This window comes from Thalassophryne amazonica, chromosome 8 (genome assembly GCF_902500255.1).
Source record: "Thalassophryne amazonica chromosome 8, fThaAma1.1, whole genome shotgun sequence".
In the NCBI taxonomy this organism is placed as follows: domain Eukaryota; kingdom Metazoa; phylum Chordata; class Actinopteri; order Batrachoidiformes; family Batrachoididae; genus Thalassophryne; species Thalassophryne amazonica.
The window spans coordinates 31,639,030-31,660,695 of record NC_047110.1 but is presented as its reverse complement, the minus strand read 5'-3'; the positions used below and the strand labels follow the sequence as shown (position 1 = coordinate 31,660,695).

The 21,666-nt window shown below is 45.4% G+C and overlaps 1 protein-coding gene across 15 annotated transcripts in view; it reads right to left on the bottom strand.

The window, feature by feature from the left end:
- LOC117515402 (AP-3 complex subunit beta-2) overlaps nt 1–21,666 on the bottom strand; it is a 207,692-nt gene that overhangs the window by 75,891 nt on the left and 110,135 nt on the right. For all 15 annotated transcript variants that reach the window (XM_034175956.1, XM_034175958.1, XM_034175957.1 and 12 more), the window contains exon 9: nt 19,403–19,500. In XM_034175956.1, the coding sequence (XP_034031847.1) occupies nt 19,403–19,500 (98 nt within the window). The remainder of the gene's footprint in view (nt 1–19,402; nt 19,501–21,666) is intronic.

Genomic DNA, 21,666 nt, shown 5'->3' with positions numbered 1-21,666 from the left:
TCATCCAGATGGTCACTGGTGAACTTCAAATGGACCTGGACATCAAGACCAGGCACCTAAGTGGCTCTACTCTACTCTTCCTTTTTTAGATATACTTTAATATGCACTAGTAGAGTTCTACCTTAGAATTAGAATGTTTTTTATAGAAGACATACCTTACTGAATTTTCATGTGCTGGCTTGAGCAGGGGAACCTTGCTGCCCTGCAGGATTTTACTCCATGACGGCGTTGTGTGTTACTAATAATGTAATCTTTGTGACTGTGCTCCCAGCTTGCTTCAGGTCACTGACCAGGTCCTCCCGTGTAGAATCATCCTTACCCTGTGAGGTGAGATCTTGCATGGAGCCCCAGACCGAGGAAAATTGACAGTCATCTTGAGTTTCTTCCATTTTCTAATAATTACACCAGCAGTTGTTGTCTTCTCACCAAGCTGCTTACCTGTTGTCCTATAGCCCATCCCAGCCTTGTGCAGGTCTACAATTTTGTCCCTGGTGTCCTTACGACAGCTCTTTGTTCTTGGCCATGGTGGATAGGTTGAGTGTGTGAACAGGTGTCTTTTATACAGGATAATGAGTTCAAACAGGTGCAATTAATACAGGTAAAGGAGTGTAGAATAGGGGCTCTTCTTAAAGAACAACTAACAGGTCTGCGAAAGCCAGAATTTTTGGTGGTTGGTAGGTGAGCAAATACTTATTTCATGCAATAAAATACAAATTAATTATTTAAAAATCATACAATGTGATTTTCAGATTTTTTTTTAGATTCCGTCTCTCACAGTTGAAGTGTACATATGATAAAAATTACAGACCTGTCCATTCTTTGTAGGTGGAAAACTTGCAAAATTGACAGTGGATCAAATACTTATTTGCCTCACTGTAGCTGCAAGTGCCTGATTAATTTTATTTTGCACTGATGACTGTTAACATGGCAGGTGTGCTGACTAAGAAGTTAAGTGCATTTGTTTCCAGTGTGGAAAGTTCCTGGTCTCTGCCCATTCTCCATGTAATGTGGAGCTGTGTCAGAACAGGCATCCAGCCTGAAACCTGTGCCAAATCAACATGCAGTCACCCACTTCAGATTTGCTATGGTGACCCCAAGTGAAACAAGAATGCTCTGACAGCACAGTACCCCCTGCTGGCAAATGCTGCTTTGGTACAAGTGCTTGCTACATTCTGATAACATTTCAAGTTATGTGACAGTTAATTTCACAATGGAGGCACCCAGTCATGAAACTGATGGAGTCTAGATTTGTTAATCAAAGGCCATAACTCTGGTAAAATGGAGCTAGCTTGAACTATATGATAATATATGTATTACCAACCTATAAGAAGGACTTGAACCAAGTTTCACAAAATTCCTCCTAAAAGTGTGGCAGGAGTTGATTTCACAATGGAGGCACCCAGTCATGAACCTGAGGGAGTCGAGATTTGTTAATCAAGAGCCATAACTCTGATAAAATGGGCCCAACTTGAATGATACGATAATATGCATATTATGAACCTATAAAAAGGATTTTTATAGGTTGATAATATCAAATTATATATTAATATCGCTGGTTGGGACTCCGGCAAGGGTGGTCGCTCTTCTCTGCCACTCCCCCTGAACTCGGCTGCGCGGCGGAAATGCTGCTGCAGTCCCGTACACTCATTGCCACAATTTGAGATAAATGGGTGTGAAGATGAACTGCCCTTTTAGGGATCAATAAAGTTGTTTGAATCTTGATTTGTACCAAGTTTCATGAAATTCCTCCTAAAAATGTGAGGAGTTGATTTCTATACCCTTTTTAGGACAGATGGATGGACAGACAGACAGAAATCGCCACTGCACAATCCCCCTTCGAGCCTCCAGGATAAAAAGGGAGAAGCTGAAGGGACATATTTTACTTACTTCCGTTAACACATGCAAAAATGTTATTTACATACTGATGTCTACGTCACGTTACAACTAGCAATCAATTATGCATTTACGCGTGGTAAATCACCCTCAAAATGATCTCTTAGTCAGATATTAAGAAGCTATGGAATTACTTTTCATTGCTATGCTGATGACAGTCATCTTTACATAACAATAAACATACACAGTCTCTCCCACACTAGAACTTTCAGAGGACTGCCTGGCTTCAGTGAAAAATTGTCTGTCTAGCAATTTCTTACTCTTACATTTTGACAAGACAGAGATGATTGTCATTGTTCCTGCGGGACACAGACATCAGTTTTACTTTAACATTGGACTGATGTCTTTCATCAAAGTGATGAGCTGAAAAATCTCAGGGTGGCCTCTAATCCCACATTGTCCTTTGACCTACACATTACAGAAATGACAAAAAAAAAAAATGCTTTCTGTCTCCTGAGTAATATTTTGAAGAGTTACTATTATGAATATTTCCAACATATCCTGTCCACAACAGAGACAGACACATTGTTTCATGCGTTTATCTCTTCTAGACTAAATTACTGTAATGTCCTATTTTATGACTTACTGCAGTCCAGCATCAGAGGTCTGGAGTCTGGATAGCTCAGTGGTTAGAGTGTTGGTCCACTAATCCAGGTAAAATGCAGGCTCTCCTGGGAGACCAGTTCAAATGAACTGAAGCAGAGGTCCTGGGTAAACACGCTAACAATGTGAAACAGGTTTTAATCTGTTGGTTTTGATGAAATCCAAATTATATGCAGCAGTATTTTGATGGTGCAGAATATCATTGAGTACATTTACAGGTAAATTAGGCAGATATTTTACACATAAGACTGGCTGACATACTTTAACCTGTCATTTTTCTCAATTGTCAGGTGGCTGTTCCTATGTGAAAGGCTTGTTAAATAATCTATTTCAGGTTCTTGATAATAGAATATTTTTGAAGGTAATAGAAGCTTTGGATAACAACAGGCCTGACACTCTTCATTACAATAATTTATGTTCTTTATCTTTGTGGTATCTGGTGGTGGGTGAAATGTAGAGTAGAATTATGAATTAATAACTATTAATAATTTATATATTATTATATATTAATACCTGTATATATTAATTCAGCATATTAAAATATCCTTGTGGACCCAAATCCAGTAACCTGTGTCCCATGATAGTGACTATCAATGTTTCAACAAAGCAACCAGCCCAATGGTTAAAAGGTTGGATCCGGCAATTTTGAATTCAGCATTAGAAAATACCCCTGTTTGCAAAATTTCACTCTTTCTGCCAGAAATGAACATCTTTTTCACATATCTGTCCTACTATGTGTGTGAAAGGGTGAATGTGAGGTATCACTGTAAAGCATTTTGATCATAAAAAAGCACTTAAATGCAGTCAATTTACCATTTTGTTTATTTGATCTCTGTTACTGTTAGAATGACCAAAGCAACTAGTCATCCCTCTAAGCCTGGTCTGGTCTGGTTGCGGTTTCTTCCTCAAAAATAAAGTCAGATGGTGTTTTTCCTTACCACTGTTGCCTATGCACTTTATCAGGGGGCTGGTAAGATTAGACCTTACCATTGTGAAGTGCTTTGGGGAGACTTATGTTGTGATTTGGTGCTAAATAAATACTTTAAAATGAACTGAATTTAGTCATTGCCTTAGGGCATTGGTTAGAGTCTAATGAACACAACCATACAGGAAGCACCCAGACCCTAGAGCAGGGTTATTCAACTCGTTCAAGAAAGGGCCAAGAGGGTGCAGGTTTTCTTTGCAACCACTCCACCAGGTGATTTCACTGATTAATTCCATCTGCTTAAAGTGATGTTAATCAGTACAATTCTGCAAAGATCTCAGCATCATCCCCAAGGGTCAGTAAACCTTTCCTTCCAAACAAAGACATATAAACCAATGGTTTCCACAACCCTATCCCACACCCAGCCCATGGAACCACAGTCCAGAATACATCCCATGTAATACATGAGCACAAGTTTTCACAAGAAAAAAAAAAATTCATAGTTTCTGTTCCTGCTCTGTACTCCACTCAAAGCAGCTGGCTCTGATGTCCAGCAATATCTTGGGCATATATATTCCCAGGGCCTTTTTCCTCAGGACCCTTGTGCTCCCAGCACTCTGTGTTCTGAATGTGCCATGTTCCTCAGTCTCTAGGGTCCTGGGGCTCTACATTCCTGTGGACCTCAGTTCCCAGTTCCATATGTTCCGGGGCCTTCATAGTCCCAGAGCCCTATCTTCACTGGCCTCTATCTTCCTGGGGCCCTGTGTTCTGCATCATTGGGCTAACCACTAAGCTATACTTGATCTGTTTGAGTTTTATCCTGCCAAAAGATGAACATAATGGCACTTGCATTAACAATTTAATAGATCAGCATTGCAAAAGAACAGACATAAGATACAACTCAAACAGATCAAGTGTAGCTTAGCAGTTAGCCCCAACTCAAACAAATCAAGCTACACTTGATCTGTTTGAGTTGTATCCTGTCGAAACAAACATAATTGCAATTACTTTAACAATTTCATATTTAGCATTGCAAAAGAACAGACATAAAATACACATTGTTAACGTGAGTTTTTTAATATATTATCAGAGTTAACTAAGCAGTGTAACTTTATCGCTAGTTCCACATGAACCACACTCAGATTTTGTTGCTGTCAGTTTGTCCCACAACAGTATCCTCTTTTCAGATACACCAACAGGACTGAAGCTTTGGAAATTGTTGCCACACTTCGTACTTTCAACAATGTTTCACATGTGACATTTCCTTTTGGAGGAGCATACCATGTGTGCACTTTACGCTGTGTAAGGGTCTCTGGCTACAGCCGTCATTTTACTGAAATGCAGCACTGCTGTATGACTTTAAAATAAGTCCTATGTGTTTGAAAGACTGATGTCAGTTTATTATTAACATATTTGGATGACAACAACAAATTATTTCAGCCCTTGTGCAGATGGATTCCACTGTTATGGAATCTCAGCTGTGACATCACAGCAACAACAGTTTTTTAAAACATAACCTGTGGCAATGAAGATTTCTGACAAATCTTTTAAAGGCGGACGCTTCCACTATAAGAGACCTACTGCTCAGAGAGTTCCTGACAGTCTGCAGAACTGAACAGCCAACAGGTCTGCTGTGTGCCATCATTCTTTACGGTCTGTGCTTCATGTTTAGCTCTGCCACCCTGTTTAATTTCACTTTCTGCTTTAGGGTGGGAGAGATTTATTTTATGGCTCTTTCTTCTGCTGTTTCACTGTACCTTGTTCCATCACTGCTGAGTTTTATGATCACTGAGGAGCTTTTTCATTACATTTCATCATGAGCTGGTGCCGTGCTTCGCCACATCCATTACACCTCGGAAACTCCTTGGGTCCTGGATGGCAACCCATCAAGCAGACAACCAGTCCATCCACACCTCTTGAAAGTAAACATCTATCTGCTGCAGCCAGGTGGAGCGTGGGCATCCCCTTGGCTTCCTCCAGCCACTGGGGTTCTCAACAATCAGGCAACTATGCGCTGGATCATGCATAGAGAAATGTGCCATTTCAGCAATTTTTTTGTTTCTTTTCAAATGTTAGTCACACAGTGCAATTTTTGTAATTTTGCCAACACAATGGAGTTTAAATGAAACAATCAAGGTGTATGTGATGTGTAGATTTCCAGCTTTAATTCCACAAGTTAAACAAAATACTGCATTACTCATTCAGGACAAACTGTTGTGAAAGTGTTGGAACACGGACCCACAACAGGGGGCGCAAATGAACGGACAATGGAGGAAGTCAAATAGCACTTTTACTGTTGTGAAATAAGCACAACAAGCACGACAGATTACAATAGAAAATAATAAAGTCAATTCACAAAGGTGTCATGTGGGCAGGCTCGAAGATAGAAGACGTCTGTCCAAAGCAGAACCGGAACCACACGATTTCCTCCGCCACCGAACCCCGGGAATACTGGAGCCGCCAAGTCCCGAACTCCCAGGTGGCCACTGCCTCCGCTTGTCGGATCTGGTACTGCTGGCGAGGAACAAAAACAGTTAGATGTGGGTGCGTTTGCACCGAGCAACACGGATGGTGAAAAAAACCACCTCCACCTCTTGTCAGGAAAATGTGAGTACTTATCAAAAAGGGTTCAAAACAGTCTCCAGCTGCAAGTACTCACCAACCACTGTCAAAACACAAGCAACAAAGTCACTGTCTGAAAGACAACACAACGGCTGAGTTCGTTACCTCCTCGGTAGAACGATATCTCGGCAAAGAGGTGGAGATGACGTCTTGCTGATATACCGATGCAGATCAGATGAGTGGTGACAGCTGTCATAGGTGATGAGTGTCAGCTGTCACCCCGACTGCTCCTGTGAGGCGGCAGCGCCCTCTGGTGCCTGGAGCCCGCACTCCAGGCAGGGTGCCCTCTGGTGGTGGTGGGCCAGCAGTACCTCCTCTTCAGCGGCCCACACAACAGGACCCCCCCCTCAACGGGCGCCTCCTGGCGCCCGACCAGGCTTGTCCGGGTGGCGGCGGTAGAAATCGGCCAGGAGGGCCGGGTCCAGGATGAAGCTCCTCTTCACCCAGGAGCGTTCTTCAGGTCCGTACCCCTCCCAGTCCACCAAATACTGGAAGCCCCGGCCCATCCTACGGACATCTAAGAGCCGGCGCACAGTCCAAGCCGGCTCGCCATCGATGATCCGGGCAGGAGGTGGTGCCGGACCCGGAGTACAGAGGGGTGAGGTGTGATGTGGCTTAATCCGGGACACATGGAAAACGGGATGGATCCGCAGTGAGGCCGGAAGCTGAAGCCTCACCGCGGCTGGACTGATGACCTTGAGGATTTTAAATGGGCCGATGTACCGATCCTGCAGTTTTGGAGGGGGATGTCCTTTGTTGACAACCACACTTCCTGCCCTGGCCGATACGCAGGGGCCGGGGTCCGCCGACGGTCTGCATGGGTTTTCGTCCTCATCCGGGCCCTCAGCAAAGCAGAATGGGCGGCACGCCACACCCGACGGCACTTCCGTAGGTGGGCCTGGACCGAGGGCACACCGACCTCTCCCTCAACCACCGGAAACAAGGGAGGCTGGTACCCCAGACACACCTCAAAAGGGGAGAGGCCGGTGGCTGACGACACCTGGCTGTTATGGGCATACTCGATCCAGGCCAAATGGGTACTCCAGGCCGCCGGGTGCGCGGCCGTCACGCAATGCAGGGCCTGTTCCACCTCCTGATTGGCCCGTTCTGCTTGCCCGTTGGTCTGGGGATGGTACCCGGATGAGAGACTCACCGTGGCCCCCAGTTCCCGGCAGAAGCTCCTCCAGACTTGCGAGGAGAACTGGGGGCCGCGATCGGAGACGATGTCTGTTGGAATCCCATGCAGCCGGACGACGTGGTGGACCAGGAGGTCCGCTGTCTCCTGGGCAGTCGGGAGCTTCGGGAGGGCCACGAAGTGGGCCGCCTTGGAGAATCGGTCCACTATCGTGAGGATGGTGGTGTTGCCCTGGGACGGTGGGAAGCCCGTGACATAATCCAGGCCGATGTGGGACCAGGCAGCGATGAGGCACGGGCAGCGGCTGGAGCAGTCCCGAAGCCCTGCGATGATCAGCCTTGCCCCTGGCGCAGGTGGTGCAGGCCTGGATATAGTCCCGGACATCGGCCTCTAGGGACGCCCACCAGAAGCGCTGCCGGACAACTGCCACGGTTCTTCGCACCCCTGGATGACAGGAGAGCTTGGAGCCGTGACAGAAGTCCAGGACTGCAGCCCTAGCCTCTGGTGGGATGTAGAGTCTGTTCTTCGGTCCAGTTCCGGGGTCCGGGCTTCGTGCCAGGGCCTCCCGGACGGTTCTCTCTACGTCCCAGGTGAGGGTGGCCACGATAGTGGACTCCGGGATGATGGGTTCCGGTGGATCCGACAACTCCGTTTTGACTTCATCTTCATGTACCCGGGACAAGGCATCCGATCTCTGGTTTTTGGTCCCGGGACGGTAGGTGATCCGGAAGTCAAAACGGCCGAAGAACAGTGACCAGCGGGCTTGCCTGGGGTTCAGCCGCTTGGCGGTCCTGATATACTCCAGGTTCCGGTGGTCAGTGAAAACCGTGAATGGCACGGACGTTCCCTCCAACAGATGTCTCCACTCTTCTAGAGCCTCTTTCACCGCAAGGAGTTCTCGATTGCCGACGTCATAGTTCCGTTCGGCCGGGGTCAATCTGCAGGAAAAATAGGCACACGGGTGAAGGACCTTATCGGTCCTCCCGCTCTGGGAAAGCACAGCTCCTATCCCTGAGTCCGAGGCGTCCACTTCAACCACTAACTGGCGACTAGGATTGGGCTGCACCAGAACGGGTGCAGACGAGAAGCGCCGTTTCAACTCCTTGAACACGGCATCGCAATGATCCGACCAGGTGAAGGGGACTTTTGGTGAGGTCAGGGCTGTCAGGGGGCTAACTACCTGACTGTAGCCCTTAATGAACCTCCTGAAGAAATTAGCAAAGCCGAGGAACTGTTGCAGCTTCCTACGGCTGGTGGGTTGGGGCCAGTCTCTCACCGCCGCGACCTTGGCCGGATCAGGAGCGACGGAGTTAGGGAAGATGATAAACCCCAGGAAGGACAAAGAAGTGCGGTGGAACTCGCACTTCTCGCCCTTCACAAACAGCCGGTTCTCCAACAACCGCTGCAGGACCTGACGTACATGCCGGACATGGGTCTCAGGATCTGGAGAAAAGATGAGTATATCGTCCAGATATATGAAGACGAATCGGTGCAGGAAATCCCGCAAGACATCATTAACTAATGCTTGGAACGTCGCGGGGGCGTTTGTAAGACCGAACGGCATGACCAGGTACTCAAAGTGACCTAAGGGGGTGTTAAATGCCGTCTTCCACTCGTCTCCCTTCCGGATCCGAACCAGGTGATACGCATTTCTAAGATCTAGCTTGGTGAATATTTGGGCTCCATGCAGGGGCGTGAACACTGAATCCAACAAGGGCAATGGGTATCGGTTACGAACCGTGATTTCGTTCAGCCCCCTGTAATCAATGCATGGACGTAGTCCGCCATCCTTTTTCCCCACAAAAAAGAAACCTGCACCCATCGGGGAGGTGGAATTCCGGATCAACCCGGCAGCTAATGAGTCCCGGATGTAGGTCTCCATTGATTCGCGCTCAGGTCGTGAGAGGTTGTACAGCCTGCTGGACGGAAACTCAACGCCTGGAACCAAATCAATGGCACAATCGTACGGGTGGTGCGGGCGAAGGGTGAGCGCCAGATCCTTGCTGAACACGTCCACAAGGTCATGGTACTCCACCGGCACTGTCCCGAGATTGGGCGGGACTCTGACCTCCTCCTTAGCCTGGGAACCGGGAGGAACTGAGGAACCTAAACATACCCGATGGCAGGTCTCGCTCCACTGAACCACTACCCCGGACGGCCAATCGATCTGGGGATTGTGTTTTAACATCCAGGGGAACCCGAGAATCACGCGGGAGGTGGCAGGAGTCACAAAAAACTCGATCTCCTCCCGGTGGTTTCCTGACACCACCAGAGTTACTGGTGGTGTCTTATGTGTGATCAAAGGGAGTAGGGAGCCATCTAGTGCCCGTACTTGCACAGGTGAAGTAAGTGCCACCAGAGGGAGCCCTGCCTCCCTAGCCCATTTGCTGTCTAGCAAATTCCCTTCAGAGCCCGTGTCCACCAGTGCTGGGGCCTGAAGGGTTAAATCCTCATAAAGGATTGTAACCGGGAGTCGTGTGGCAATATGGGTGTGTCCCACGTGAATGTCTTGGCCCACCCCTAGCCCAGTTTCTAGGGGCGGGCGTTGGTGTTTAACCGCTCGGGGCAGTCCCTCACCTGATGCTCTATCAAGCCACAAACAAAGCACGCTCCGCAGACCAGCCTCCTCTGTCTATCCGGGGGTCTAAATGTGGCCCTGCTCGTGTCCATAGCTTCATCAGCAGGGGGAGCTGTAACCACACGGAGCGTAGGGGCCGTGGAGCATGGGGAGGGCGGAGCTCGGTTGGAGCTGGAAGGGAGAGGGACGGCGCGTGCCCGGCCACGCCCTTCGTCTTGTTCCCGACGGCGTTCTTCTAACCGATTGTCTAATCGTATAACCAGATCAATAAGCCCATCTAAGTCCCGCGGTTCGTCCTTAGCCACCAGGTGCTCCTTTAGGACCAACGACAGTCCGTTTACGAAGGCGGCGCGGAGGGCAGTGCTATTCCAGGCGGACCTTGCAGCCGCGATGCGGAAGTCGACTGCATAAGCAGCTGCGCTCCGGCGCCCCTGTCTCATTGACAGTAGCACGGCTGAAGCGGTCTCTCCTCTATTTGGGTGATCGAACACTGTTCTGAACTCCCTCACAAACCCATCATATGTCTGAAGGAGCCATGAATTTTGCTCCCAGAGCGCTGTAGCCCAAGCGCGTGCCTCACCGCGAAGCAGATTTATCACATAAGCTATTTTGCTGGCATCAGTCGCGTACATGACGGGACGTTGTGCGAAGACGAGCGAACACTGCATAAGAAAGTCCGCACACGTCTCCGCACAACCCCCATACGGCTCTGGAGGGCTTATGTATGCTTCCGGGGAAGGTGGGAGGGGTCGTTGAACGACCTGTGGACCGTCACTGTTACGCACAGGGTCGACAGGAGGGAGAGCCACAGCAGCGCCCTGAGGGCGCGCTTCCACCTGCGCGGCGAGAGCCTCCACCCTGCGGTTAAGGAGGACGTTCTGCTCGGTCATTAAATCCAACCGAGCCGTGAAAGCGGTGAGGATTCGCTGCAACTCTCCGATCATTCCTCCTGCGGACGTCTGTGCGCCCTGTTCTTCCATTGGCCCTTCAACAGCCGGTTGACGCCCCTCGGGATCCATGACGTTGGCCGAGATATCCTGTTGTGAAAGTGTTGGAACACGGACCCACAACAGGGGGCGCAAATGAACAGACAATGGAGGAAGTCAAATAGCACTTTTACTGTTGTGAAATAAGCACAACAAGCACGACAGATTACAATAGAAAATAATAAAGTCAATTCACAAAGGTGTCATGTGGGCAGGCTCGAAGATAGAAGACGTCTGTCCAAAGCAGAACCGGAACCACACGATTTCCTCCGCCACCAAACCCCGGGAATACTGGAGCCACCAAGTCCCGAACTCCCAGGTGGCCACTGCCTCCGCTTGTTGGATCTGGTACTGCTGGCGAGGAACAAAAACAGTTAGATGTGGGTGCGTTTGCACCCAGCAACACGGATGGTGAAAAAAACCACCTCCACCTCTTGTCAGGAAAATGTGAGTACTTATCAAAAAGGGTTCAATACAGTCTCCAGCTGCAAGTACTCACCAACCACTGTCAAAACACAAGCAACAAAGTCACTGTCTGAAAGACAACACAACGGCTGAGTTCGTTACCTCCTCGGTAGAACGATATCTCGGCAAAGAGGTGGAGATGACGTCTTGCTGATATACCGATGCAGATCAGATGAGTGGTGACAGCTGTCATAGGTGATGAGTGTCAGCTGTCACCCCGGCTGCTCCTGTGAGGCAGCAGCGCCCTCTGGTGCCTGGAGCCCGCACTCCAGGCAAGGTGCCCTCTGGTGGTGGTGGGCCAGCAGTACCTCCTCTTCAGCGGCCCACACAACACAAACAGTATTTTTTTAACATAGTCTATCCATTTTCAGAGGCCGTAAGTTATTGACTGACCCACCCTTTCATGGGCAGGTGTGGCCCATTTCCTTGAGTTAATCCCAAGTGTTGAATCTGCGTTTAGTAGCTTTTCATTGGTACACCTGCAAGTGAAGGAGCCCATAATTCAGCTGAGGGAAAAATAACTATTGGACAGATAGTAGAAACTTATGGTACAATCTTTAAAAAATGTATCATATTGTGAGATCATATAAGTAAGTCTTTTTGACATTCACTTGGCACAGGGTTTACGCCAGATGCACTTCCTGGCACAACTCTACATTACATAGAAAATGGGCAAGGATTTCCTTGAATCAGTAACTTTTCGCTCTGGAAACAACCGCAATAAACCACTTGGCCATAACTTCCTATAAGCTAGGATAAGAAAAGCAATGCCAAAATGGTTGGAATACCACAGAAGACCAGTAAAGCAGATGATCATAGAATTTTTTTTTCTTTGTGAAGAAAAAACCCATCACAAAACAGCAATTTAAGAAGGCTCTAGAGGAGGTATGTACTGTACCTATCCTTGCCAATGTCTACAATCAAAAGACTGCAACCTCTGTATTTATAGCAAACCATTAGTAAGATTCAAGAAAAGGAAGGCCAGATCAGAGTTTGCCAGAAAGCATCTAAAACTAACCTGACCAGTTCTCGAACAAGATTTTTTGGACTGATGAAACCAAGATTAATTTGTATCAGAATGACTTGAAGAGAATGCAGAAGGAAAGGAATGTGGAGGCAGTGTTGTGGCATGTATAGCTGCCAATGGACCCCTGGTGGTTATTGATGATGTGTCTATTCACTGAAGTAACAGTGAACTCTGAAGGATAAAGGGTGATTAATACCTGCACAGATTCAGCCAAATACTGCCAAAGTGACAGGATGATGAAGTGACAGTGCAGATGGACACTAATCCAAAATATACTGCCAAAGCAACCCAAGAGCTACAGTCCTCTATGCAAAGAAAACGAATATTCTTCATGGATTATGTCATTCATCAGACTTCAATCCTTAGAGTCGCCTTTCATTTACTCAAGACCAAACTGAGGGTAGGAAGACCCACAAACTAAACTTTAGGGAGCTGCAGTAAAGGCCTGGAAACGTATCTCAAGGGATGAAACGGCATTTGGTGATGTCCATGGGTTCCAGCCTTCACACAGTCATTGACTTCAACGGATTTTCAAATAAGAATTTATGCGTTTTTTCCTTTCAGCTGGCCTGTTTGCTCGGCGATTCAAATCAGTTTCCACAATTTTTAAATCAGATTCCCTTCCTGATGGAACTCTAGGTTTACAGAGAAAAATACTCCTAGCATTTCTAAGCAGTCTCCCAGCTGAGTACTAATCAGGACTTACTCTACTTAACGTCTGACATTATGAAGTATGCACACAGTGGTATGACTGCACCATGTGGACAATCTGTGGATAAAAATGGCTGGAATCCCCTAGCGGTTATGCAATATTTTTATTAACCTTCAATTAAAGCTGAAAGTCTACACTTCAATTACATCCTTGCATCATTGATGGTGGAACAGAGGCAAAATTGTGTCACTGTTCAAATATGTATGCAATCTAAGGTAGGTTCTTTCAGCTTCTCCCTTTTTCATTCACACAGTAGTTCTGATATTGATCTACAGGATGACGTGATGCACGTTTCATGCTGGATGCCCTTCCAGACACAACTCCACATTTCACTGAGAATGGACAGATGTGGTTTTAGACCACGAAGCATCTGCTCTGCTCTGGTTGGACCCACCCTGTGGATTCTACTGTGTGTAATGGGGGGTGAGATCGTCGTCTTCCTGTTCCGGAGCACAGCGGTGTTCTGCTGTATCTGTTAGCTGTTTGAACTGAGCTGTTTGAGTTCTTTGAATTAACAGTCTTTTTCAAGACTTTTTTACTTTTTTTTTTTTTTTTTTTTACTTTTTCACCGTGCTCCAACGCCTAAAGAAGACCTCTAATCGGTCGAAACATCGCGACGGAGCACTTTTATCAGCTAACTTTCATCAGCGTTGGCAAGCTAACTAGCTTGCTAACGCTTTCGTTTTTATTTTTATTTTATTTTTTAGCACTGTTGTCGTGCTGCTCCACAGCCTGCCTAGTGGATTTTTATTTTATTTTAGCACTGTTGTCGTGTGTTACTTGTGCTGCTCCACAGCCTGTCCAGTGGATTTTTATTTTATTTTAGCACTGTTGTCGTGTGTTACCTGTGCTGCTCCACAGCCTGTTCAGTGGATTTTTATTTTATTTTAGCACTGTTGTCGTGCGTTACCTGTGCTGCTCCGCAGCCTGTCTAGTGGATTTTTATTTTATTTTTTACCACTGTTGTCGTGCATTACCTGTGCTGCTCCGCAGCCTGTCTAGTGGATTTTTATTTTATTTTTTACCACCGTTGTCGTGCGTTACCTGTGCTGCTCCACAGCCTGTCTAGTGGATTTTTATTTTATTTTTTACCACCGTTGTCGTGCATTACCTGTGCTGCTCCACAGCCTGTCTAGTGGATTTTTATTTTATTTTTTACCACCGTTGTCGTGCGTTACCTGTGCTGCTCCACAGCCTGTCTAGTGGATTTTTATTGTTTTTTGCCACCGTTGTCGTGCGTTGCCTGTGCTGCTCCGCAGCCTGTCTAGTGGATTTTTATTTATTTTTTGCCGCCGTTGTCGTGCGTTACCTGTGCTGCTCCACAGCCTGTCTAGTGGATTTTTATTTTATTTTTTGCCGCCGTTGTCGTGCGTTACCTGTGCTGCTCCGCAGCCTGTCTAGTGGATTTTTATTTTATTTTTTACCACCGTTGTCGTGCGTTACCTGTGCTGTTCCACGGCCTGTCTAGTGGATTTTTATTTTATTTATTTTTTTTTTTTACCACCATTGTCGTGCGTTACCTGTGCTGCTCCGCAGCCTGTCTAGTGGATTTTTATTTTATTTTTTGCCGCCGTTGTCGTGCGTTACCTGTGCTGCTCCACAGCCTGTCTAGTGGATTTTTATTTTATTTTTTACCACCGTTGTCGTGCGTTACCTGTGCTGTTCCACGGCCTGTCTAGTGGATTTTTATTTTATTTTTATTTTTTTTTTTACCACCGTTGTCGTGTGTTACCTGTGCTGCTCCGCAGCCTGTCTAGTGGATTTTTATTTTATTTTCTACCACTGTTGTCGTGTGTTACCTGTGCTGCTCCACAGCCTGTCTAGTGGATTTTTATTTTATTTTTGCACCGTTGTTGTGCGTTCGCTGTTGCCGTGCGTTACTTGTGCTGCTTCATGGCCTGTCTGGTGCCTTAACTAAAGCACTCCTTCTGCTGAATCACCTCTAAATTATTTACACATTATTCACTTTGCGTGTTTTTAGGAATCCACTAGGTTGCGTAGCTACTAGCTTTTAGCCGATTTAGCATGGCGGCTTCTCCTGTCTCTCCCGCACTTTTCTGCTCTGGTTGTGAAATGTTTAGCTGTTCCTCGGCCTCCTTTAGCAGTAACGGTACTTGTAATAAGTGCAGCTTATTCGTAGCTTTGGAGGCCAGGCTGGGCGAATTGGAGACTCGGCTCCGCACCGTGGAAAATTCTACAGCTAAACAGGCCCCTGTAGTCGGTGCGGACCAAGGTGGCTTAGCCACCGTTAGTTCCCCCCTGGCGGATCCCGGGCAGTCGGGAAAGCAGGCCGACTGGGTGACTGTGAGGAGGAAGCGTAGCCCTAAACAGAAGCCCCGTGTACACCGTCAACCCGTGCACATCTCTAACCGTTTTTCCCCACTCGACGATACACTCGCCGAGGATCAAACTCTGGTTATTGGCGACTCTGTTTTGAGAAATGTGAAGTTAGCGACACCAGCAACCATTGTCAATTGTCTTCCGGGGGCCAGAGCAGGCGACATTGAAGGAAATTTGAAATTGCTGGCTAAGGCTAAGCGTAAATTTGGTAAGATTGTAATTCACGTCGGCAGTAATGACACTCGGTTACGCCAATCGGAGGTCACTAAAATTAACATTAAATCGGTGTGTAACTTTGCAAAAACAATGTCGGACTCTGTTGTTTTCTCTGGGCCCCTCCCCAATCAGACCGGGAGTGACATGTTTAGCCGCATGTTCTCCTTGAATTGCTGGCTGTCTGAGTGGTGTCCAAAAAATGAGGTGGGCTTCATTGATAATTGGCAAAGCTTCTGGGGAAAACCTGGTCTTGTTAGGAGAGACGGCATCCATCCCACTTTAGATGGAGCAGCTCTCATTTCTAGAAATCTGGCCAATTTTCTTGGATCCTCCAAACTGTGACTGTCTAGCGTTGGGACCAGGAGGCAGAGCTGTGGTCTTATACACCTCTCTGCAGCTTCTCTCCCCCTGCCATCCCCTCATTACCCCATCCCTGTAGAGACGGTGCCTGCTTCCAGACCACCAATAACCAGCAAAAATCTATTTAAGCAAAAAAAAATTCAAAAAGAAAAAATAATATAGCACCTTCAACTGCACCACAGACTAAAACAGTTAAATGTGGTCTATTAAACATTAGGTCTCTCTCTTCTAAGTCCCTGTTGGTAAATGATATAATAATTGATCAACGTATTGATTTATTCTGCCTAACAGAAACCTGGTTACAGCAGGATGAATATGTTAGTTTAAATGAGTCAACACCCCCGAGTCACACTAACTGTCAGAATGCTCGTAGTACGGGCCGGGGCGGAGGATTAGCAGCAATCTTCCATTCCAGCTTATTAATTAATCAAAAACCTAGACAGAGCTTTAATTCATTTGAAAGCTTGTCTCTTAGTCTTTTCCATCCAAATTGGAAGTCCCAAAAACCAGTTTTATTTGTTATTATCTATCGTCCACCTGGTCGTTACTGTGAGTTTCTCTGTGAATTTTCAGACCTTCTGTCTGACTTAGTGCTTAGCTCAGATAAGATACTTATAGTGGGCGATTTTAACATCCACACAGATGCTGAGAATGACAGCCTCAACACTGCATTTAATCTATTATTAGACTCTATTGGCTTTGCTCAAAAAGTAAATGAGTCCACCCACCACTTTAATCATATCTTAGATCTTGTTTTGACTTATGGTATGGAAATAGAAGACTTAACAGTATTCCCTGAAAACTCCCTTCTGTCTGATCATTTTTTAATAACATTTACATTTACCCTGATGGACTACCCTGCAGTGGGGAATAAGTTTCATTACACTAGAAGTCTTTCAGAAAGCGCTGTAACTAGGTTTAAGGATATGATTCCTTCTTTATGTTCTCTATTGTCATATACCAACACAGAGCAGAGTAGCTACCTAAACTCTGTAAGGGAGTTAGAGTATCTCGTCAATAGTTTTACATCCTCATTGAAGACAACTTTGGATGCTGTAGCTCCTCTGAAAAAGAGAGCTTTAAATCAGAAGTGTCTGACTCCGTGGTATAACTCACAAACTCGTAGCTTAAAGCAGATAACCCGTAAGTTGGAGAGGAAATGGCGTCTCACTAATTTAGAAGATCTTCACTTAGCCTGGAAAAAGAGTTTGTTGCTCTATAAAAAAGCCCTCCGTAAAGCTAGGACATCTTTCTACTCATCACTAATTGAAGAAAATAAGAACAACCCCAGGTTTCTTTTCAGCACTGTAGCCAGGCTGACAAAGAGTCAGAGCTCTATTGAGCTGAGTATTCCATTAACTTTAACTAGTAATGACTTCATGACTTTCTTTGCTAACAAAATTTTGACTATTAGAGAAAAAATTACTCATAACCATCCCAAAGATGTATCGTTATCTTTGGCTGCTTTCAGTGATGCCGGTATTTGGTTAGACTGTTTCTCTCCGATTGTTCTGTCTGAGTTATTTTCATTAGTTACTTCATCCAAACCATCAACATGTTTATTAGACCCCATTCCTGCCAGGCTGCTCAAGGAAGTCCTACCATTATTTAATGCTTCAATCTTAAATATGATCAACTTATCTTTGTTAGTTGGCTATGTACCACAGGCTTTTAAGGTGGCAGTAATTAAACCATTACTTAAAAAGCCATCTCTTGACCCAGCTATTTTAGCTAATTATAGGCCAATCTCCAACCTTCCTTTTCTCTCAAAGATTCTTGAGAGGGTAGTTGTAAAACAGCTAACTGATCACCTGCAGAGGAATGGTCTATTTGAAGAGGTTCAGTCAGGTTTTAGAATTCATCATAGTACAGAAACAGCATTAGTGAAGGTTACAAATGATCTTCTTATGGCTTCGGACAGTGGACTTATCTCTGTGCTTGTTCTGTTGGACCTCAGTGCTGCTTTTGATACTGTTGACCATAAAATTTTATTACAGAGATTAGAGCATGTCATAGGTATTAAAGGCACTGCGCTGCAGTGGTTTGAATCATATTTGTCTAATAGATTACAGTTTGTTCATGTAAATGGGGAATCTTCTTCACAGACTAAAGTTAATTATGGAGTTCCACAAGGTTCTGTGCTAGGACCAATTTTATTCACTTTATACATGCTTCCCTTAGGCAGTATTATTAGACGGTATTGCTTAAATTTTCATTGTTACGCAGATGATACCCAGCTTTATCTATCCATGAAGCCAGAGGACACACACCAATTAGCTAAACTGCAGGATTGTCTTACAGACATAAAGACATGGATGACCTCTAATTTCCTGCTTTTAAACTCAGATAAAACTGAAGTTATTGTACTTGGCCCCACAAATCTTAGAAGCATGGTGTCTAACCAGATCTTTACTCTGGATGGCATTTCCCTGACCTCTAGTAATACTGTGAGAAATCTTGGAGTCATTTTTGATCAGGATATGTCATTCAAAGCGCATATTAAACAAATATGTAGGACTGCTTTTTTGCATTTACGCAATATCTCTAAAATCAGAAAGGTCTTGTCTCAGAGTGATGCTGAAAAACTAATTCATGCATTTATTTCCTCTAGGCTGGACTATTGTAATTCTTTATTATCAGGTTGTCCTAAAAGTTCCCTAAAAAGCCTTCAGTTAATTCAAAATGCTGCAGCTAGAGTACTGACGGGGACTAGCAGGAGAGAGCATATCTCACCCGTGTTGGCCTCTCTTCATTGGCTTCCTGTTAATTCTAGAATAGAATTTAAAATTCTTCTTCTTACTTATAAGGTTTTGAATAATCAGGTCCCATCTTATCTCAGGGACCTCGTAGTACCATATCACCCTAATAGAGCGCTTCGCTCTCAGACTGCAGGCTTACTTGTAGTTCCTAGGGTTTGTAAGAGTAGAATGGGAGGCAGAGCCTTCAGCTTTCAGGCTCCTCTCCTGTGGAACCAGCTCCCAATTCAGATCAGGGAGACAGATACCCTCTCTACTTTTAAGATTAGGCTTAAAACTTTCCTTTTCGCTAAGGCTTATAGTTAGGGCTGGATCGGGTGACCCTGGACTATCCCTTGGTTATGCTGCTTTAGACGTAGACTGTGGGGGGGTTCCCATGATGCACTGTTTCTTTCTCTTTTTGCTCTGTATGCATCACTCCGCATTTAATCATTAGTGATCGATCTCTGCCCCCCTCCACAGCATGTCTTTTTCCTGGTTCTTTCCCTCAGCCCCAACCAGTCTCAGCAGAAGACTGCCCCTCCCTGAGCCTGGTTCTGCTGGAGGTTTCTTCCTGTTAAGAGGGAGTTTTTCCTTCCCACTGTTGCCAAGTGCTTGCTCACAGGGGGTCGTTTTGACCGTTGGGGTTTTTCGTGATTGTTGTATGGCCTTGCCTTACAATATAGAGCGCCTTGGGGCAACTGTTTGTTGTGATTTGGCGCTATATAAAAAAAAAGTTGATTGATTGATTGATTGTAAAACTGAAGAGATAAATGTATTTAACATTAAATGCTTTAGAACTCACCTGTGGCTCCTCAGGAGACGAACCAAGGCCTTGGCGATCACTCCAACCTCTGCTTTTGGGGCAAGATGGAAGTACAGCTGAGCCACAGCCATCACCACCTGGACCGTGAGGAATTTAGCATGAATGTGTGTGATGGGGGGGTTAAGGAGTGACCAGACATAGCAACACATACACGGTAAAATACTGTTGTACACGATAAAATGCTGGACATCCTGTATCAATGCATCACTGTTTCACAAACTGAAGATGTGACATTTATTCTACTGATGTGTGAATAAAATAAAATTCTTTTGGTCTATTTTTAAGACAGAAAATGAAACCTGACAGCATCTGAAAAAAATGTGTTTTCTTAATTATTTTTTATATTTTAGCATAACTGGTTTAAAACAATCCCTAACCCAACAATCCAAATTTGAGAAATGTGTCTAGGTGATCAACTGTAAAGTTTTTTCTACTTTTTTTAATGGTTTCCTCCCTGGTTGACAGGTTCTTAGGTCACAGAACTGAGTACTTTCTTAAATGTGAGTGATGTCACGTTGCTATCTGAAGTCAAATCCATCAGTTCCTTAAGCCCCTCTCATACAGAAGGCCTATGTGTGCCATCTTAGTGGCTACCAATGAGGTGCTATACTCACAGAACACACGCCTGCACTAGGCGCCAATTCCAGCGACTGCAAGCATGTGCATGGTGCATAAGCGCTGCACGTGTACGCAGAGTTTAGTGGCAATTAATGTACCGTGTTGTCTGCTGCTTCCTGGCCAGTGTTTTATCATCTTTATCTGTGTTTTCTTACATTTTATCATGGATTTGGCATTTATGAACAACCTGGTGGTCTCCAGCCTGTCACACAGACTGTGCGTATGTGTGGAGCACTCGGGTAAGGAGACACCGTGTGTGGTGGACGCTTTGGACATGGTGCGGTTGGTAGAGCAAGCTGTCTTATGACTGAAGTGTCGGCGGTTCGAATCTGGCTCCCAATCAGTCAAAAATCTGCATTTTGCTGTTGTGTCCTTGGGCAAGACACTTAACCCACTTTGCCTGTGTATGAATGAGGTGGCGGTCAGAGGGGCCATAGGCACAGAATGGCAGCCACGCTTCCGTCAGTTCGCCCCAGCGCAGCTGTGGCTACATTAGTAGCTTACCACCACCAATGCGAGTGAATGGATAATGTAACTTGTAAAGCCTCTAAATGCCACACCTTCTGGATGGTGATACAGAGGCTGTGCTACAAGTTTAGACAAAAAGTTTTTTAAATTCCCAGGTATTAATTTGGGCCTCGTTCCTCGGTGATGTACAGTATGTACAGTCTCAAGCTTGTTATATTTTTATATAATATATATATATAATATATATATATATATATATATATATACACAGTGAGGAAAATAAGTATTTGAACACCCTGCAGTTTTGCAAGTTCTCCCACTTAGAAATCATAGAGGGGTCTGAAATTTTCATCTTAGGTGCATGTCCACTGTGAGAGACATAATCAAAAAAAAAAAATCCAGAAATCACAATGTATGATTTTTTAAATAATTTATTTGTATGTTACTGCTGTAAATAAGTATTTGAACCCCTGCCAACCAGCAAGAATTCTGGGTCACACAGACCTGTTAATTTTTCCTTAAGAATCCCTCTTATTCTGCACTCTTTACCTGTATTAACTGCACCTGTTTGAACTTGTTACCTGTATAAAAGACACCTCACACACTCCATCAATCACACTCCAACCTGTCCACCATAGCCAAGACCAAAGAGCTGTCTAAGGACACCAGGGACAAAACTGTAGACCTGCACAAGGCTGGGATGGACTACAGGACAACAGGCAAGCAGCTTGGTAGAAGACAACAACTGTTAAGATTATTTATTAGAAAGTGGAAGAAACATAAGATGACTGTCAGTCTCCCTCAGTCTGGGATTCCATGCAAGATCTCACTTTGTGGGTAAGGATGATTCTGAGAAAGCTCAGAACTACACAGGAGGACCTGGTCAATGACCTGAAGAGAGCTGGGACCACAGTCACAAAGATTACATTAGTAACACATGATGCTGTCATGGTTTAAAATCCTGCAGGGCAGCAAGGTCCCCCTGGTCAAGCCAGCACATGTCCAGGCCCGTTTGAAGTTCACCAGTGACCATCTGGATGATCCAGTGGAGGCATGGGAGAAGGTCATGTGGTCAGATGAGACCAGAATAGAGCTTTTTGGTATCAACTCCACTTACCATGTTTAGAGGATGAGAACAACCCCAAGAAAACCATCCC